The sequence below is a fragment of the Trachymyrmex cornetzi genome, unplaced genomic scaffold (genome assembly GCF_001594075.2).
Source record: "Trachymyrmex cornetzi isolate Tcor2-1 unplaced genomic scaffold, Tcor1.1 scaffold195, whole genome shotgun sequence".
NCBI lineage: Eukaryota > Metazoa > Arthropoda > Insecta > Hymenoptera > Formicidae > Trachymyrmex > Trachymyrmex cornetzi.
Window position 1 is genome coordinate 176,223 of NW_017296580.1, and position 21,026 is coordinate 197,248.

General features: G+C 38.7%; 1 protein-coding gene across 1 annotated transcript in view; it reads left to right on the forward strand.

Moving 5' to 3' along the window:
• Positions 1 to 884: 884 nt before the first annotated feature.
• LOC108759579 (homeobox protein BarH2) overlaps positions 885 to 21,026 on the forward strand; it is a 33,605-nt gene continuing 13,463 nt past the window's right edge. The window contains exons 1-2 of the mRNA XM_018505077.1: positions 885 to 1,644; positions 17,340 to 17,562. Coding sequence (XP_018360579.1) covers positions 1,197 to 1,644; positions 17,340 to 17,562 — 671 coding nt within the window. The 5' untranslated portion in view covers positions 885 to 1,196. The remainder of the gene's footprint in view (positions 1,645 to 17,339; positions 17,563 to 21,026) is intronic.

Genomic DNA, 21,026 nt, shown 5'->3' on the forward strand with positions numbered 1-21,026 from the left:
CGTGAACAAAGAGTCAGGTGATAGTGCAGTCCAAAGGGGAACAGTGCTGATAGACTATTATGATATATTACCGATTTGAAATCGGTAAGCTTTAATGAAAGTTTCGCCGTAGAATGATTAATCCTGGAATGCGTGACAGGTAACCGCGATAAGCCGGCTAAACATAGACTCTCGAATGGACGCGATCGAGATAGATCAAACCAGAGTGGTGGTTGCTAGACTGATTGGACTTTGATAGAAGTGATTGCTCGTGATCGTTCATCAGGCACAACTGTGATCTAGTGCGGAGGATGTGTTAATGTTTAGAAATTTTTCTTTTCAAAGTATTGCATCTATTTCATGGTTAAACGATTGATTAGCGAGCGGTCTCAAACTTATTTCTACTTTCGTTGGTAAGATAAACGCGCCAAGCGCGTAATTGTGCAAAAGTGAGAGGAGAACACGCCACAAAAGTCTTATATAAAAATAATTAATAATTGAACAAGCAAGGAAAAGGAGAAAAAGAAAAGCGGAAATGGCCGGCGGCTTCGCTCTTATGCGCGGCAATTATGTTAAGTGGCCAATTAGCAATTAACCAGAGAGCCGAGCCGAGCGGCCCCTTAATTGCGTCTGGAAAGAAGGTGGTAGCGGAGGTGGAGCGATCGAGCAAGCGGGAGGAAGTGCAAGGTGCATACACCGCGCGACGCAAATATCTCTCTTACGCGACATTTACTCCAGATTTTTCTGCAAGATTTTCGCCTCGATTGATTCACTAAACCGTCTTCAGGATTTTGGCGATTTAAAAGTCCCGACACGTCGGACACAAATCTCTAAGATCTTTAAGATCGAATTTTATTGGAAATCTCGGAGTATTCATGTTCCTAATACGAATGTTCGTCACAAAAGAAGTTTCTTGACCCTCTTGTTGGAAAATCAATCCTTCGATCGCGACAGATCCGAGATTGAACGTCAAATGATGCCGAACAACGCGCCAATCGTACGCGCAAGAGGGGAAGAGGAGTGAAAGAAATTGGGTCTACCAAGGATACAGTGAAGTGCAGTTGAAATAGAGTGAGAGGGCACGATCTCTTCCTGGGATAGGCTACGTCGTCACCGTCGGCAAGATTCTGTCTCCCAGGTACCGGGCGAGTCCTGGGGTGGCGACAGAGGCACCTGCAGGTGCCCGTAGCCCGAAGGAACCACCTGCGTCTACCGTGATGACGGTCCATCATCAGCAGAACCACCACGTGGCCGCTCTCAGTGGCGTCGCCGTGGCCAATAACGGTCTGAATCTCAGCAGGATGTCGGGCCTGGAGGCGCATCGGCTGGAAAATATTGTCGATCGAAACGGCGTGGCAGTGGAACGTCTATCCAACGGGCTAGACTCGCGGAATAACAATTTGAACAATAACAACGGCTTGGAAAGGGGCGATGCCTCGACGACGATGCCGCAAAGGTCGAGGTTCATGATCACTGATATCTTAGGCGGCGCGTCCAGCAAGATGCACCAAACCGGGCTGCCCAGCCAGGAGCCACCCGGAAGTCCACCCTCGACACCGCGAGACCTCAGTGTCAGGCATCAATCCAGAACGTCCTTGAGCAACAGCAATCTAGACGAGGACAGCGACGCAAGCCACCACGACGGCGCTTCCGTTACGTCCAATGGTAAATGATACTTTATTATACGCTTTCGAAACAGTGCTCGTCGCTCGGTATAACGACGTGATGAACCCCTAGACGATATTAGAATATAGACTTAAGTACGTATCTACGGAATGAGAGATCCAAGTTCGAATCTCAGTTGAGATAATATTTTTCGCGATAAGTTCTTTGCAATGTTTTAAGGTGTTTTATAACGCTATTATTATTAAAGACAATCAATATTATCTGTGGTAATATTTTCAGTTTTAGTTTATACATTTCAAGTCCGACAAACCGAATCGACGTGCAGTTTATAGACTTTTATATATTAACTAAATAATGTATCTGTGCTTTTTGCAACATTATGAAGTACCAAGATCCGTCTTAATCGAATAGGAATCTTTCTCTTATTTGATTTTTTACGAAAATTTCTAGTTTCTCTTAAACAGAGAGAAGAAAGAGATATGTTCATGGTGTAAGTAGTCTTGAAACGGAGTAATGAGAAAGTTATATTTTTGACAGATATACTGTAGAAAAAATGGGATAAAAATGAATAGACGGATTTTATAGAGTTATATATCTTCATCACTTGAAAGAACAAAATTAGAAACAATTATTTGCTTTAAAATTTTATTAAATACAATTCAGTTTTATTGCTAGTTTTATTGTTTCTTTTTTTTGAAAACATATAATGCTCGGTTTTATTCCATTTTCCTATATTTTATGTATACTTATACATAAACGGCATACATAATTTACTCTACACAATTAAGTCTTTCTTAAAATATACAATAGAGACAAACAGAGCTATGTATACATATATATATATATATAAGGAATAAATGTGTTGTGTTTTTTCATCTATCAATAACCAAAACTTCAACTTGATTGAAAAGTATAATACTCGAATGATAATCTACAGTTACGAAATGTGTGAGTATTGTATTCGATTTGTTCACCTGATCGCTCACATGAACTTTCACGGAGGTGTCAAGGACATTTACGGGACACGGTCCGACCGGATGTTCCAATCGGTGAAATCACGACGGCCGTCGCTAGTTACGCGCATAAAGAACACCTCTCTTTCGAGAATCAGATATATCTCCTAAGATAAACGTATATCTTTTTTTTTCCCTCTGTTTCTCCCTTTCCCCGTGGGTCGCTGTGCCCATCCGACCGACAACGTTTAGGAATTCTAATGGTTCTAAATTGGAGCTCGGCGTTCGAAAGCTTTAATTATGTTACCCTCATTTATTTCATTCATCTTTACTTTTCTACCTGTGCCCCGTTGTCCTCCAGAGTTCAATCCCTCGGGCTGAACAAGTGCTAAGCTGTCATAACTTTTTTGATCGGACAACGCCGAATTTCGTAAGACTTTCAAGCCACCAGTGTTACGCAAAACTCACATCCGCATACGCACAACGGGGATGCAAGTGAAAAATGTTAAAGAATCGATTTTTAATTACAGTGAAACTTTCACGTTAATTATCCTAATTGTAAAACCCACGGGATACACGTGCAAATTATTAACTCCGTGACTCGCGCGAAGCTGCGAGTATAAATGTAGATATAATGCTTATTTGAAAAGTGTTACTCGCTACTCGATTTCTACCGTGATAATAAACGTTTCTCGCGCGTCGCTACAAACCACACGGCGATCGCAGAAATCGTAGATCGCATTTTCTCTCGGAACTCGTCGGAGGGAGCTATTAAGGTGACCTGTGCCGAGCGTATCGACACGATTTCCGTTAATTCGCAGCTTCTTCTCCCAAGACCCCAATCGTCCTCCTTTTCTCTCGGGGCTGCTTGTTTTTAAACGCGACGCTCCAACGAAGCCGCTCGCTACAACGACTAAAGCCGGCTGTTTGTTCCGTAATCGGCTTATTTCCTCAAAGAAGCGCATTAGCGACAATTACGCGGACGACGGCGATGTGATTAGAAGCGACGACGGGCAACACTAATACTGCTTCCGCGGCACTAAATCCGGCGCTCCTTCCTTGTGAAAACATCAGCGGGCTATTAAGGCGCCAATTTTTCCACGACATTGACTCGCCGCGACGGCTCGCACCTTGCACCGCGCGTCGCTATTTATAACTCCCCTTAAGTGTTTCACGGACAAGACCAATGACCAGCCCCGGCGCGGCGTTTGGAAATCTCGAGAGTCACGTCATGGTAATCGATAATCGTCGTCCTTGCCTAGCTACGGTGACACGAGGGAATAGGGAAAAGTGTCCGCGATAAGGGATATGCGAATAGTGTTGAGCTCGACTCGTTCAACACGTACGTGCTATCTTATGTTTTTATTACGCTCAATATATGATAACTCATTAGAGAATGTTAATTGAAGAAAATGTCATCTACCGACATAACTTAAAATCCATCTTCTAAAGATAAAACGGAAAGCTCGTACTAATTCTTTATATAATACTAAATTAACATTTCTCCTCTATTAAGCGATGTCTGTAAAAATAAATATCTTATAATCATTATTTACAATGATCAAAACGCGTATCCATAGATATGCGACATGAATAGTGTCACGTGACAATCAACGTTTCTATATAATTTTCAATATTTGTCTTTTTTTCCTACATGATTTTCACAATAATGATTTTTATTATATAGTTGAAATATAATTCTCTTCAAGTAATAATAAAATTATATTATATCTAAGCCAACCAATTATCGACACGTTTACCAGTAGGTATTATTAACGCATTACATTCAGATTTAATCAAATTCGTAGATAGATATGAAAAATAATGCTTACTTTTTAACGAATATCGATAAAAAAGTCATAACATATTGTACAAGATATAATAAGATCCATTAGAAAGTCATCTAGTTACATGATTTGCAATTTTAGTACGTCTATACGTTACAAGTATCAAGAAGTCCGCTACATTTATGAATAAATAAACGTATCAGTAAAGCTGCTTATTGCAGTCACAAACTGACTCTTTACAACGAATGAAGCCCTAATCTGTATCGAGCCGTCGCGCATCGCAAAGACTTTATTCTCGCTAATAACGCGAAGCATAAACCGAGTATTAAAAGGCGCCTTTTTTTTTTGAGATAATGACCGCGTATTCGTTATCGGTGTTATCAGTCGCGGTCGGTCTCGCGCCATGACCATAATCGTCAACGCGTAAGTAGTGTATCTACCTTCCGTGGTACGCCGTCCGCGTCGCGGTCACAGAATTATTAATGAAAGACAATTAGGAGGAGTAACGCCGATGTAATTGCCGCGCCGCACGCTTTCACGTAGATTGGCCCAGGCGATTTTTTTACGGGGCGACCCTCCCCCCCCCTCTTCTCTCTGCCGTTAAAGCCATCGTCCGACCATTCCAATTTCCCGTCTCGATTATTACATTCCGCCATAGCGCAACGGCGGGACCGAGCGACGCCGCGGCTCGTCACGGTACAAATACGATCGATCTTTCACGCGGCGTTGATTAGAAAATTATTAACGTCGGACTAACAACCAGATGTAATTGCTGACGGATTTACGCATCGATCATACGTCGCACCGTTGATCGCTCGTTACCTGTTTACTTCTCGCGTAGAGGATCGCGAGCCCCTAATTATCGTTCTGGTTATGTCCTTATGCGACAATTACACGCGTTTCGTGCGTCAGGCTGATGAGCGGGAAATTATCAGCGAAGTGCAATTTAAGGTAGCGACACTAATCTAATCGCGAAGCGGAACACATGCGAGGAAGTACATGCTTCAATTTGATCTGCTTCTACATCGTTACATATGTTTCACAATGTCATGGTGAAATTGTCTTTTCGACGCAATATTTTGTTCGGTTGCTTTATACCCGTTTCCATCAATGTAGATTAATTATAATCTCGATTTAATCTACTCTTCAATTTACTCTTTTTCTAATTATTAGAATTGAAAGTAAGTTGAAGCGAGACTAAAGTTAATCAATGTTGATGAAAACGAGCATTAGTCATTTATAATACTGTCTATTTATTGTAACGCATTTATTTATACTATGAGTGTTAACATCTAATTTTCAGTGTCTTTTTCCATAAGAGATGTAGCTATGTAGGAAATGGAGGATATGATGGAGTTTAGTTATCGGCTATCGGCATCGCATAGTATTTGTTTACACAGTTCGTAGTTATCATAAATAAATATCACTTTGTTAACTGTACTTGGACATTGACCTTTTTGTTGTTTATTAACAAGCCGGCAATGGAAAATACCCGTTCACTCGGCATTGATGTTGCATCAGGAATACACGATACTTTTTTTTTGCCACTTTATATAACGTAGGCATCACGTTTCCTATTTCTTCAGAAGTCTAAAATATTTTTAGAGGGTGCATGTTTGCTAAATAAAATGATTATCGCCGGCACGATTCGCACGCCGCGGCATGGCTATCAAAATGTTCGGCGTATCTAGTTCCACCGGCGTGGCGCGGCGGCGCACATCTCTAATCACAATGTATTTGAGAAGTAGATCGAGTTACAAAAGAGAGTAAATCTGAGAGGCTAAAATTTCCAATTTTCTTTGAAAAATCATTTATAAAATCTAATTTAAGAAAATAACAATGATTACGTCACTGTAGCGTGCATCAAATTCACACGAGTATAAATCATATATGTCAGAGTATAATAAATACTTCTCTAGTTTCTATCTTCTTTCATACGTTTCTTTTAATACGGATTTAATATCGGATCAATGCACTCCATTCTAGCTGGTTGAGAAAGGCGTGAAAAAACCGATCTCAGCGCGGAATATCATTTCTTGGGCGCGTGTACGAGTCGTTTGTAAGCCGCTTAGGAAGCCAACATTCATCCCCAGGTTCACATTGTTGTCACCTCCGTATCGGTCCGGAAGGTCCCTGCTAGGGACCGGGCCGTTTCACGTCCTTACGGACGAGCTCGCTGACTTTTCGACGCGCAACTAATCCGAGAACCGGAAATGATTGGCAACCGTTTAGAAGTCGGCACGGATTAGTTAGCTCTATGTAAGGGACTTTCGCGAGACGAAAGCAATTTCATATCCAAAGGCGCCTTTTTGCGAGCGCGCCCCGACAAGCCGGCTGTCGGACTTTTGACGACACAATCTGCGTGCCGGATTAATCCACGATCTGAATATCGGAGAAGTGAGGAGAGAGAGATTCAACAGTACGGTAATGTCGAGAACTGGAATGCCGCTGGTAGTCACCACAAATGCCAGAGACGGTGAAGACTTTGAGTGACGGATTTGAAAACGACAATCTGACAATGAGTATCGAATAGGGATAAAGTGATAACGCAAATTGAGTAACTTAATAAGAATTAAATGAAAAGGGATAATATAACAAATTAAGTAAGAATTCAATGTTGGACAAATTATTTTATAAAGTATCACCTTGAGAAGTAGGAAAATGTGGAGAAAATTCATTAAAGCGTAATTTTGAAAAGTGAGCTAAATGTACAGTGTCTTAAGTCACAGAAGATCTAATCATTTCATCAGAGTATAAACCAACGTTCAACGTTGCGTTTTAGCATACTCGAGATTTGGCAATCGTCACGATTTGGTGTTGCGCAGGATATCATGATGGATCTAATCGTAACGAATGATCGCGCGGAGGGAGGGTATCGTGTTTACAAAGCGGGTGATCTTAGATTATGCGCGAGTGATTAATTATTCCGTCGGAGGCAAACGTTTACGTAGGTAACAATGTGCTTCTGCGCATTGTCCGATCGAGAGAGAGTCTCGCAGTAACTCGAATGAAACTTCCTAAGATGACTCCGAAACTATTTAAGCCTCATAATTCAATCAGATGTTTTAATGAACTAAATTATTCTCTGTAATTTGACGATTGTCCTTTCGAGATGGTGCGGTGATTCAGTGGTCGGTATCGATTTCGAGAAAGCGAGGTCAAGTTTGTCAACGCGGATGCCGAGTGCTCTTAAGAGGATTTGAAAATCTTGTTAAGCAAACGCTGTGGAAACCAACCGCGCGAATCCCAACAACGACGGTAAACACCTGTCGGCGGCATACGCGAGGAAGTCTTTAGCGAAGTCCGGCCGTATAATGCGTGCGTAAGCGACTCGAGACGCGCGCTCGCTCAAAATAACGGGGTAATTATTGCTAATATGTACCGCGGTATGTTCAGAAATTTTCGAATTATGCTTCCAACGATATAATTGCGAGCATCCTCCGATTTGAGGATAAAAATACGACTTTGGACTCGCGGTGTAAAAAATTTTAGGAAATAGGAAAAGATATACGTGCGCGGCGCAAAGATATATACAATATATTTTGAGGAACATATAAAAATAACGTATATATATATATAACATTCTCTAATATACATTTTACATAATTATATGTATATTTATCTTGCTTTTAGTTTTTTAATCATTGCAGAACTGCACTCAAAATTAAAAAAAGATTATTCAAGTTTTATTTCTAGCAATGTAGATTAACTTCAATCTTGGTTTAATTTATTCATTATTTTTTTAACTCTTAGAATTAGAAAAAAATAAAAAGTAAGTTAAATCGAGATTAAAGTTAATATACATTGTGGTAGAAAGGGACATTAGAGAAATATAAATATTTATGGTATATAATCTTAAGCGAATCGTTTTTTATGAAGTAGAAAATTTGCATTTTTTTTCAATTATTTTATACGAACGATCGTAGCTTGATGCAATCGTCGCATTTCTGTTCACCGCCTGCGTGGAATGCACTTTGTGAAATTCGAGAAACATACAAGCATTACGCTTCCCGTAGAAACCTTAGGCTCATATAATACGATCTGACAGTAATACTCGATTGTATTTTTACCTATAATGTTTCTATGTGGCAATAGATCACTGTGCAAACTGTTATACGACACCTCGCAGTCCTTATTCTGCTATGATATCCTTAAATAAATTATGAAACGATAGCTGTCGAAGAGCTGTTATGATTGCGCAAAATGCCGCAGATATTAATGCGATATTATGACAAGAATGATTTCATTAACATGCGATAATACGATATTATTATTACGTCGGTATCACTATTTATCTGTAAATATTATCTAATATTTATTTATCGTTAAAATTTCCTTGTTTGTATATATATATTTTTTTATACAACTCCTTTTTTAATAATATTTTTCTCATGCTTATATAATATATTTTTTGTAAATATTTTAAGATTAAAAATTAGAACGTTAAAAATATACGATTTTAAAGAGGGTTTTACTATGAAAAATCGACGTATGGGATACTAATTTGGCTTAACCTGGTAGTTTGTTTTTTAAATTGTTGCCGACAGTTTTTGTCCCCCGTGGGATTGCTGCAAATAGAGTGGGCAGGCAATAAAACGTTGCCCCATAACATTATTCCCAGTGTTTTCTCCCCCAAAGGTGGCGACGCGGTAATACAATACAGAAGAGGGGTCAGATTCTACCCCGTCGAGGGCCACCGCCTTTGTATATACTACACGAGGGGTTGTAGGTGGCGACGGTAAGAGAGCACCGCGTACGATACGGGGCCAAGCGAAAAGGTGTGACTCGAATTTGTAAGCAAAATTCCACTACAGCTTCCCTGGCGCTTCCGTGGAAAAATTACTCTTTTATGTTTGTTAGTCATTTCGCTTACAAAATTAGCTCTATTGTTAATCCTTCTGTCAATGCATGAATACCCTGGTACCTGTGCATTGACAGATACGATTTTAAATAGTTTTTACATTTTTGTGCGGATTTTGTTATGACGCCTCAAAAATTCCATTTTTCGAAAAACAAAGAACGGTTTTGTACAGATTTTATCTCATTTTTCCTTTTACATTTTCACCCACCATCTTGGGAAACACTAGTGAAAAGCTGAAAAATTGTGTATTGACAGAAGGGTTAATTCGTACGTAAAATGAAGATTATATAGATTTCTATCGAGATAATTATTCTATATTATAAAACAAATTTTGTTACTAGTTGCCGTTATTATATAAAATTGGTAAAGCATTTCTGATAGATATTTACATGTATACATATAAGTTTATGTGTATTTGATTAACTACTTCGGAATAAAAAGTAGATAAACTATTCCATACTTCCTAAATTATAATCTAACTTCAGAGAATATTGCGGTTAACATTCGATAAAAAGCGCCATTAGATGCTCATTTCTCGAGCGGAAGAAAATCCATCGGAAATCTCCATGTTTATTCCCATCCGCAGCGCTGATCGGCCACTATTATTTCTTTTCTTTTTTTTTTATCGTATGAATGTGTGTGTGTGTGTGTGTGTGTGTGTGATTATCTATACAATCTACATTTATACTTTTTTGTATTTACAAAGAGTAAACTTTATATGCAAAAATATATAGATTCACAACCTTCCCCTTTCTCTCTCTTTCTCTCTTCCCCTCCTTTCACTCTCTCCCCCTCCCCCCCCCTCGCTCTCTCTTTCTCAATCTTTCTGTCCCTCCTTGTCGCTCCTCCACGGATTACTTACGCGATGCACTCAGCACAAAATAAAGCAATAAGCAAATAAAATCGCGGGTGCGCGGCACAATGGAAACTCCGGCTTTTCCTCCTCTTTTTCCCACTCTTTCGCCTTAGCAACCCTTCCATCCCACCCTCATCCGCCAAGATCATAAAGTGCGAGGCAACGCTTTGCGAAAGTTTTATTATTCTCATTTTTATGATCCGTCCGGCTGACTCCCTCGGCTGCAACTATACTTACGCTGCACTCTCTACATCCTGCGCATTCGTCACAGTGTCTGCAAGTTTTCGCATGCAGTCCTTGGCCCAGTAACGATGTCCAAGTGCTCGATTGCTCGGGAAGTTGTTTGTCGCTATGTTTAATAGTTCTAATATAATTTCTCCTGAAAATCTACATCTCTCTCCTTTTCTCTTTCTACTTGCAGATGCGTGACGTTTATTGTATTCAATTTTATTATACTTTATTCAATTCGTTTATTATATTCTATTTATTGCTAATTTGATTACTTATTTCTTTGTAATTCAGTTTTACTTTATTAATTGTATATTTTTGTTTAGCATTTGAAAGGATGTATTTCTAGAGTGCGTGTAATAAATGATGATATTTATCTATCTATCTATCTATCTCTTTCTCTCTCTCTATTTCTCTCCCCCTTCCTCTCTCTCTCTCTATGTTTACACTTGTATAGAATAATCATTATTGATAATTACTCGAATATTTTCGATACAAATTCATACATTCGTCAGAAATTTATTCGTTAAAAATTACAGCGAAAAAGATATATTAATCTTAGTAAATAATACATAAGAAATTTTGTAAAAAAATTGAAATAAATTTTTATTTATATATAAACAAAATGTATCTATATCAGGCCTGTCCAATTTGAGCTCAGGAGCCAAAACACAAAGCCATTGACGTAAAAAAATTCAATATGGATAAAATTTCGGGGACTGTAAAGTATTGATACGCATTTAAGTGACGCTTATCAACAGCTTACAGTTCCTAAAATCTTACTCACATTGAATTTTTTTATGTCGATTGCTTTGCCTTTTGGCTCCGGAGCTTAAATTGGACAAGCCTAATCTAAATGTAGAAAAATTTGATGTAACTCATTTTTTCCTCAAATTTTTCAATTACATTGAATATGTTTTATATTACATGCTACTTAAAAACTCGAGATATTCTAAAACGAAGAACGAAATCTACAAATGCAAGAGTATTTTTTTCTATTGATATATATATCTATACGTACATGATGCCTATATTGTTAAAGATCCTATTTTGCTTTAATGATTTTGCTAAAATTCGTACGTTTGAAAATTGCAATCACTATTGGAGCATAAACTACAATGATGACGTGAACAATTTGACCGCGACGTGGACGACGACGGCAACATGCTGGCACTAATTGCAGCGGTGCATAATTGCTCGATAAACATCCTGTTAATCTCACTTTTATGCGCCATACATTGTATCGCAGCGATGCTTGTGGCACGCAAGTCCCCCTCGTTTCCTCCATTCTTCCCTGTCCTTCTCCCTTGCTCTTTCTCTTTCACGTAATGCGACTTGAGAACACGTCATGATTTTCACTGGCGCGGCACATCCGTTACGGGCGCCATGTTTGCGAGAACCTCTTTAAAATACATTTCGCCGCTTGACAGTGGAAATGACGTTTACCTACCGTCGTGACTTATGGAACACGAATACCTCGCAAGCGTTAACGTTAATTAACGCGAAGCTATTGTCGCACATCACGCAGTGAGGAAAGCGCGTTAGGAAAACGCGTCTAAAATATTATTTCCCGCTCGACTCTCTCAAGGATGGAAATCATTATAATCTCGGTAAATTTGTTTTTCGACACTACGGATATGAAAAGATGTATTCTGTCTAAGTCACTGTATTTCTACTGTTATAAAAAATATATATTTATATACTTGCTTACATAAAAAATGAGACTAAAGATTTATCTTTATGTGATTTATACTATTAAAACTTAAATTTCTTTGAAATCGTACTCTGATTTTAAAACCAGTTTGAAAGAGTTTTTTTCGAAATTGTCATAGTGTTCTATATAATAGAAAAAATTATTACGGTGTTCCGTATAATAAAAAATATATTAAAAGAAATTTGAAAAAACTTAAACCTGATTGTTTCATCTAACTTTATCTAATCTTGTATTATTTTTCTTCTTCTTGATAATAATTTGAAATCTTATGTTATTTTTCTTCTTCTTCTTCTTAATAATAATCTATTCAATATAAAAGCGCGATTAATATAATTTTATTTGTTTTATCACAGTCCAGCAGTTATGAACTGTATTTGTTATTTCACATCGCTTTTTCCACTTTACAAATGTCTTAGGCCCGGTTGCACCATCATTACTTTACTTTTAAGCGAGGCTTAAAACTCTCTTTGTCCCTGTCTCTTTTCAATTTTAAACGAGATAGAAAGAGTTTTAGTTTCGCTTTTAAAATCAAAATAACGTTGGTGCAACCGGGTCTTAGATATTTTTGTAACCTTTTCTTACGATATTTTCTCGTTTTGAATGCGTGTAAAGGAAAACAATCTCGAATCTTTTGTGTAAGTGATCAATCATCGTTAAATATGTTATTCTCTAGTAAAATCAGACAATAACTATATAAGATTTCCTGCGTCAACACATAGCGAAAGAACTTTTCTACTTGCTTGTTCAAAAATGTTTAATGTAGCAATTCCCAAATAAAAGTTTGCTCGGTCATACTTATATTAGACAGACTATGTTGTAAAATTTACAGAAAGTATGCCTCAAAGATGTCGACAATAATTGACAATGGCAATAATTTTTTGGATGACTTATTAATACAAAAGCTTTACAGTATTAATTGTGTATATTTTTTCATTTTTTTTACAATAAACAATTTAATTATGTTATGTCGGTCACGCTCTTACCGAACAGATTGTATGTAGAAAAACTATTTGTTTAGAAAATATTTGTTAAATATAAACAAAAAATACGATTAGTTTCGTCAGAGACCTTCGAAAATTTTTAGATCCGCACTTGGTGACTTTTATTTGATACTTTTTAAAAAACGTTAATGATAGCATTCAAAAACATCGTTCACGTTACTCGAAAATCCCTTTGGGAAGTCACTTGCTTGTTTCATGGACTTAGAATTACATACAGAGTAAAAAGTCGTTGTAACACGTTTTAAAACCATAGACAAGTCTACATAAAACCCGGTGACTACGTGTCGTGTCGGCAAAAGATGTGGAAAGATAAAGGAAAACTGTCCTAGTCCCCAAAAGGAAAGAAGGTGCTCGAGTTACTTTAGCGGCTAGACGAAGTTCCCGGTAAAACATCTTGAGAGTATTTTGAGAACTTCGTTGAAATATTCTACACGCGAGAAAGGAAAGTCCGCCGGGTGAATCCAGACCACTGCCTTACGCGAAACAGACGCATTTTGACGCTAAAGTTTCGTTTGATTCGCACTTTACAAGCGCGCGATTTAACGCACATATTTTATTTGATAAGTGATGCGCGTTTCGTCATGAGCAACGAGTATTCGCACTTTTTATTCGCGAAGAAAGTTTATATTCATGAGTTTATTTCAATGTGTAACGTTGCTGCGTAATTATATTGATGGGACTAGGTAATATTGCAACTCTTCTTATCGGATGGATAATTGGATGGCTTTATGGTGTAATGAATAATGTGCAGAATTTGTAACATCGCATTATTGTTATAAGTAAAGAAAAAAATATCGATTATCTTTCACGTTGAAATGAATCATTAAGTTACAAAGACGGGTAGAAAAGCAACGCTATGAAGAGCGAGTCGCTAACTGAATAACCTGGAAGTTTTTTACATTTCAAGAATTTTCTATTTTTGTTGCCAATAAAAAATATAATAGCTATTGTGTAATGTTTCGAAGAACAGGTATTAATCATTTATGATACGTGTTATTAGCAGACAATTGAAATATACGATTTAACTATTATTTCGCTCATCGATTCATTTTGCACTGACACATCTCGCGTTTTAATTTTATCACGGTACTGGTACACGATCGACGCGAGAAACATATGATCGCGAATTGTGATTTCGATCAGGGAATGGAGATCACTTTGCACAAAGAGTGGCGCATGAACACGCTCGTAAGGACGAGGCGGACACAGATAAGTCCTGGCTAAAGTTAATCTATGTTGATGAAAACGAGCGTTAGTCTATTTATTGTAACGCAAAGTATTTATTTATACAGTGTGTTGATAAAAATCAAAAGCTAATAATTAGGTATTTTTTTTTTTTTTTTTTTTTTCAATTAAACTTCTGTACGGTTCATCTTTTCTCTTTTTTTTTCAAACTGGAACAAAAAGGAAAAAGATAAATGGCGCAAAAATTTCAAGATCATGCTTATATTGTACATACAATATATAATCACAATGTATTTAAGAAGTAGATCAAGTTACAAAAGAGAGAGTAGAAATCTGAGAGGCTAAAATTTCCAATTTTCTTTGAAAAATCATTTATAAAATCTAATTTAAGAAAATAACAATGATTACGTCACTGTAGAGTGCATCAAATTCACACGAGTATAAATCATATATATCAGAGTATAATAAATATCTCTAGTTTCTATCTTCTTTCATACATTTCTTTTAATACGGATTTAATATCGGATCAATGCACTCAATTCTAGCTAGTTGAGAAAGGCGTGAAAAAACCGATTTTTCTCATCGCGGAATATCATTTCTTGGGCGCGTGTTAATTTTAATTTGATCGCGGTACTGGTACGCGATCGACGCGAAAAACATATGATCGCGATTGTGATTTCAATCCGGGAATGGAGATCACTTTGCGCAAAGCCGATCGCGGGCGTCGCCATTTCGCATCAAAGTGAAAACGTTGGGGGTAAAGAGTGGCGCATGAACACGCTCGTAAGGACGAGGCGGACACAGATAAGCTCTGAGCCTCGGGCTACGTGCCTCGCAGACGAACGGCGGGCAGACAGGCAGCTGGGAAAAAAGAGGGATGGATGTTTCGCGATGGTTCTCGAGTTACTGCGCAAAGGGAAGGACAGGGAGCTTGGGGGTGGGAAAAGTTCCGCCTAACGTCTTGGAAGTGTCTCAAAAAGAGAACTCCGACGTCGGTCGGGACCCGGGCTCTAAGTGTATCACATAGTAAATTTAGTTTTCCAACCTCCGTTTCCATCGTTCCACTCTTATATTCTCCCGTTTCTCCCTTCCTCGCTCCCTTTTCGCGTCCACCCCTTTCCTACGTTTCGTGGACAAGTCTTGGGAGTCGAGCTCGAATCGAGCTCGAATCGAGCTCGAATCGAGCTGTTGGTGCCGATGCAGTCAGGACGGGGTTCCTTGCTCCAAGCCTTTTCTAGGGAGGGAATCAGGGATGTTTGCGCGCGCGCGCGCGCGCGCACGCATGTCGTGGTAGCCAACATGGCGCGGTATAGACTCTGGACCCGTTCGAGCGAATCTGGCCGATCAAACGGGGGCTAAGAGCCGCGCTTTCGTCCGGGTTAACTCAATCCACGAGCTTTCTATCTTCCCAACCTCCTCCTCCTCTCTCTCCGTCACTTCCCTTCCGGCGCTATGTTATTCCTGGCTGCATTCCTCCCCCCTCTGGTTCCACCTCTTGCCAGGGTGCTTCTCCCGCGCCATGCACGACCGTTCCAATCGATGAGCTCGCGACAACGGGCCTTTAGATACTTTTAGAAGTCTGTGCGGGCTTTTATTCCCCTAGGAGGTTAAGTCTCGATGGTTTTCTGATCGGGACTTCTCGGGAGGTTGCTCGATTTACTCGCGACAAGACACGTCCCCCACTGCGGGATAATTCGAGGAGGGTTGGGTAATTTATCTGACGAAGCGCAAAGGGTTTTTCTACGTTAAAAAAGTTGCTCTAAAAATTTACATCGCAATTGGAAGTGATAACTTTTACACAAATTAATCACAAATATTTGTAGAAACTGCAAGGAAAAAATGATTTTGCTAAAATATTTAGACAGATCTAAATAATTTTGTTAAATCGTGAAAATAATTATGTGAGAAACTCAAGCAATGATGCAAAACATTTTGACATTCTAGCAATCAGCTTGAGCGTTCTGTATAATTATTTTGATAGTTCAATAAAATAATATTTTTGTCACAACTAAATTTTCAGATACTTCAGCAAAATCGTTCTTTCCGTTTGCGTCTCTTTTCTATCCTCTTTTTCTTATGAAACAACATAACGAGAAAGGCAGAGCATAATACTTGGTCTATTTAAAAAATTTTTTAACTTTAATTCAAGCAATAAATAACATATATATTTATTATTCCAATGAAATATAAAAATTTTTAAGATGACCACAAATTTCTTATCTCGCTTTTTTCATTATTATTATTCGTCATCATCATATTCACCTTTCTATAATGATTGCCCTCAATTCTCTAGTCTGTTAAAATGGCTTAAATCACCTGTTCCTTACCAGGCTGCTCTTCTGTGACAGAAAGACAAAAAAAATGTAATGAGTTCTGAGGGGGATGAAATAAACACGAGAATGTATGTCGCGTGTGAGTGTGATTCGTATCGGGTGTAATCAGTTTCCTCGGGGAATCCTACCCTCTCTTTTCTCTATCTCTCTCCGGATACGGCAACGTATCGGGGGGATAATTTGCGGCGTCTCGAGTCTCGACGCGGCTGCGTGGTCCAATCCGCGATACCAGCCAATCGGCTCTCGGCTGCGCGGAGAGTCGAACTGAGAACAAAAGGATCCCACTCTCTTTCTCTCTCTCTCTATTTCTCTCTCGCTTTCTGTTTCATCGATAGAGAGGCGGCTGCAATCGCCATGCAAGCAACGACAAAAACGACTACCGCGTATAATCCACGCGCGCGGCATCGATTCCACCCTCCACGAAAACAAAAGCTTGGCACTCCGGCGCTTCGCAATTCCTGATAGATTGGCGATTCTTTGCGGGAATCTTTTTGGCAAAATAGTTATACGAATATTGTGAAATACATATACGGCACTTCCAAAAGTAGAAATCTCAGATAAATCACATTTTGATTAAAATAAAGTTCCTTGAAACTAAACAACAAATAAATTTTATATAATTTGTGTTATATAATTTCCAATGATAATAACAATAATAATTAAATTACAAATTATTCGTTAAACATTCTAATGACTTTTATGAGCTCAATCCAGAATTGTTGCTCTCCTCTTTAGAGATAACTTTGTAGCTAAGTTGCACGACTAGACGGAAGGAAAGCAAAGAGACGTTCAATATCAATAGTTTTGCAATTTCAGGTGGCAAAGAGGATGATCCTAAAAGCTCGTCCTCGAGTTCCTTGGGTTCCGCGCAAAGTAAGAAGCAGCGTAAAGCGCGTACAGCTTTCACGGATCACCAGCTTCAGACCCTCGAGAAGAGTTTCGAGCGGCAAAAATACCTCAGCGTGCAGGACAGGATGGAACTGGCGGCAAAACTGCAGCTGACGGACACGCAAGTGAAAACGTGGTACCAAAACAGAAGGTAAGCGAAACGAAAGACGCGTTACTAATTTCGAAATGAGACACAACGCGACATATGCGAACGATAATTAATTTTCTGGTCGCCATCAGGATGCAAACAATCGCTAGTTTTTTTTTACATATAAAAACTTATTCGGAACTGGCCCATGAAAATGAATTAAATCTATCAATGACACTGGTTAGCATTTTAATATTACATATAATAATATTACTAACAGAAGTTCTGGAAATTCTTACTGTATTATATAATCATGTCTAATTACAACTATTTATTACTATAAAAACGACAGCTTCTTTTTCTCTCGAGCAATCGAAAAGTTAAAAATAATTTTCTTAAACATCATATACCGTTCGATATATATACTTTTTCGATCAAGTTTCTTATTAAGATGCTAAGGAAATTTTTATTGAAAGGTAATTACTAGAAGTATTAGCCTTTTTAGCGAGCGCGATTGGACTACATGATGAGGTTGCACGTATAAAAAACCGTTGAATAGCCGTTAAAAGTTTGACTCTAAAGAGACAAAGATGGAACCATGTCGATCGATAGACCTTTCGATGCTCGCGTTATACATTGTTGAATATCGGATAGAAAGGTCCTCATCACGATCCTCCGGTCTCGGAAGCATAGCGGCGTGGTTCTTTGTACCGGCGCGTGTCGAATCCGTAAATGGAAATCGCGGCGGCCAACAAAGGCGTTGTTTACGTGGTTAAACGCGAGGATCGTTGGTCAGTACCTGAGCAAGTATCTCGAGAGTCATGCGTCTCCGTTACCGGTTTTGCGGTCCATCCTAAGCATATCGTACTCGTCAACACTTTAATTCTTTAACCCTCTTGAAAAGAGTGTTGCATATTCGCAACGTTTACTTTAAAATTAAATTTAAGATCCGTGTAGATTTGTTACACTTAAATATTGAACTAAAATATAGTGTGTATTGTGGGGATTAATATATATATACCTATAGAGTACATATCGATAGATTTTTTACTTATAATATATTTCCGTAAAAAATAATTCTTTAATGCCGCCTTTACAAGATTAATAAATAATCTAAAGATAATTTTGATTGTTTACAGCACACAGATTTCTTTTTTGAAAATTGTAAAATAAAAATTCTAGAATTTAAACAAATACCTGAAGGGATTATAAAATTTAGATATATCGAATCAAACGTGTAAATTATTTCCGTCTCAGCTTATCTGAGAAACTTTTGAAATAAAAAATACGGAAAACATAAGTTAAACATAAGGCTAATTCTACAATGTGCTTTTTGTTTCCTGTTTCTTGCTGTTTATCTCTTGCCTTCTTAATCAGAGACAAACAGTAAGAAACATGAAACAAAAAGCACATTGTAAAATTAGCCTAAGTCAAATATGAAACATTAATATGAGACAGAAAACTCATTTAGAGTAAAAGGGTTTGTCTTAAAAATATTGTATTGTTTTAACAGTAATTTTAGTCAGTTTCTTTATGAAAATAAGACCAGGCGGTCGGAATCGATTTCAAAATCCTTTGCGGCATCCTTTGTGAACACGGTTTTGCAAAGTCATTCAGTGGCGCCTATAGATTCGTAGTTTTTGGCTCCTGGGCCATCCACCTCTTTCCAATCTAATCAGCAGGCTTGTTGGTCGGCTTGCAAGTCCCGCGCTAAAAAGCGAACGAAATTAAAATCGCATGCCATGGATGATTCCGCGGAATCACTTTGACACGCTTCGTCCCGGGTAAACGACTGTAACATCGGCGGGGAAAGTTCTATACAATTCTCGTTTCTTGACAAACTGCAGGCAGCAAATAATATATCAAAACAAAAAGTTTTAATATTATTTGTTACATAATATATAAATATTTTATGTAATTGCATAACATTTTTTCCTATTTCACTCGTGTGATAATAATTTAAGAACTTATTAAATTCATTTCTATCTTTGCTATATTTTTTTATATTAATAAAGATAACGCAATCTATCTTGTAAAAGTAGCCTGAAAAATTAATTTTAACTTTCTATTTATTTAACTTTTTAAAAATTGAATTCTTTTTCTCCTTATATTTTTACGTTCTTGCAAGTACCTACCAATAAAAATTTCCAATAAAAATTGCGGATAAATTAAAATTCTAGTCGGTTGATTAAAATACCATACGATTTTACGCGTATACGTGCCCGATATGCAAAATCCACCGCACCAGTTATATTGATCTCATTACGCACTTAATTATCATTACTCTCGTGTTCCTCCGGTCGCGATGAACGTACGGTGATTAGCAGGGAACAACCCCACAAGTCATGACTGCGCGACTTCTGCTGGCGGCCGTTTAGTTTAGACAAGCGGCCGATCGCGCACAAAGAAGGCGAATCGTTAATGAGGATCCTCGTAGATCGTGATGTATGATGTACGAAAAGGTAGAGGCTGGACGAAGCGAGCGCGCCAGACTCTAGACTGTGTCATTAGACTGTCAATTACCGGTGGAGCGAATGGCGTAATGACAGGCAGCGAGCGCTGCCAAGCGTTGCGGCCGTGCCGCTCCGATCGTGAAAGGCCGCCTTGCATTTCGGCGGCCGCGTTCAATTTTTTTCTCCCGCGTAATTGCGTGCCGCCAGCGCAAGTCCACGATTTTCAAAGACGTTGCTCGTTTAGTCGTTTCCCATATCACACCGGTGCGACGCATCGCGATTGTTGTATACGACGTAATCGTTACGGCTATTTATTTCTACAGTTGGCAGTTTGCTCGCTCATTACGCCGGATCGGCGTAATGGACAACGGTGATTAAGGATCGCTTTTGATACAAAACTTGCGTAGCGCGCGCGAATTACTGTTATATATCGCGATATATCTCGTTTGCGTTTCGCACGCCGTCATGCCGATCAGAGAAATAAACTCGGGTTTTGTCTGTTAGTTCATGCGTGTCGAATTGAAAACGTGAACGTTTCCGGCACGAGCGAGCTGCTGATGATCGATTGAATTTTGAATACTTGTACAAAATATAGTCCAGGCAAGAAAAAAAAAGCAGAAGCGCGCTTTCCGCGTGATTTTCTCACTTTAGAATGAATTGCAGCTTGGAAAGAGTTTCAGCCGATAGATTTTTGATCGACGTACTTAGAAGGATTAACGATACTCTCGTGATGTAATAAGTATACCTGTGTCAACGGAATCAAACCTGCTATGTCCGTAGGAACCTATATTAATCGCTACACGTTTCATCAAATACCATCAAAGTGCGAAGTACCGTATATCGCGCGCGGCATAAATTACAGATCAGCATGACGTGCGCTTTAATAATCTTTGTACATGCCTCGCGCAATACTTGGAACCGTAAAGTTCCTCCCTCTCCCCCTATCCGCAATCTCCTCGTTCAGCTGACGCAGCTATGGAGTAGCGCTAATTAATTTTCGCCATGTTGACACTCAGCCGGCGCTTAATTAGGACGAAAATGAGGAAACCGACCAAAGTTGGGGGGGGGGGGGGG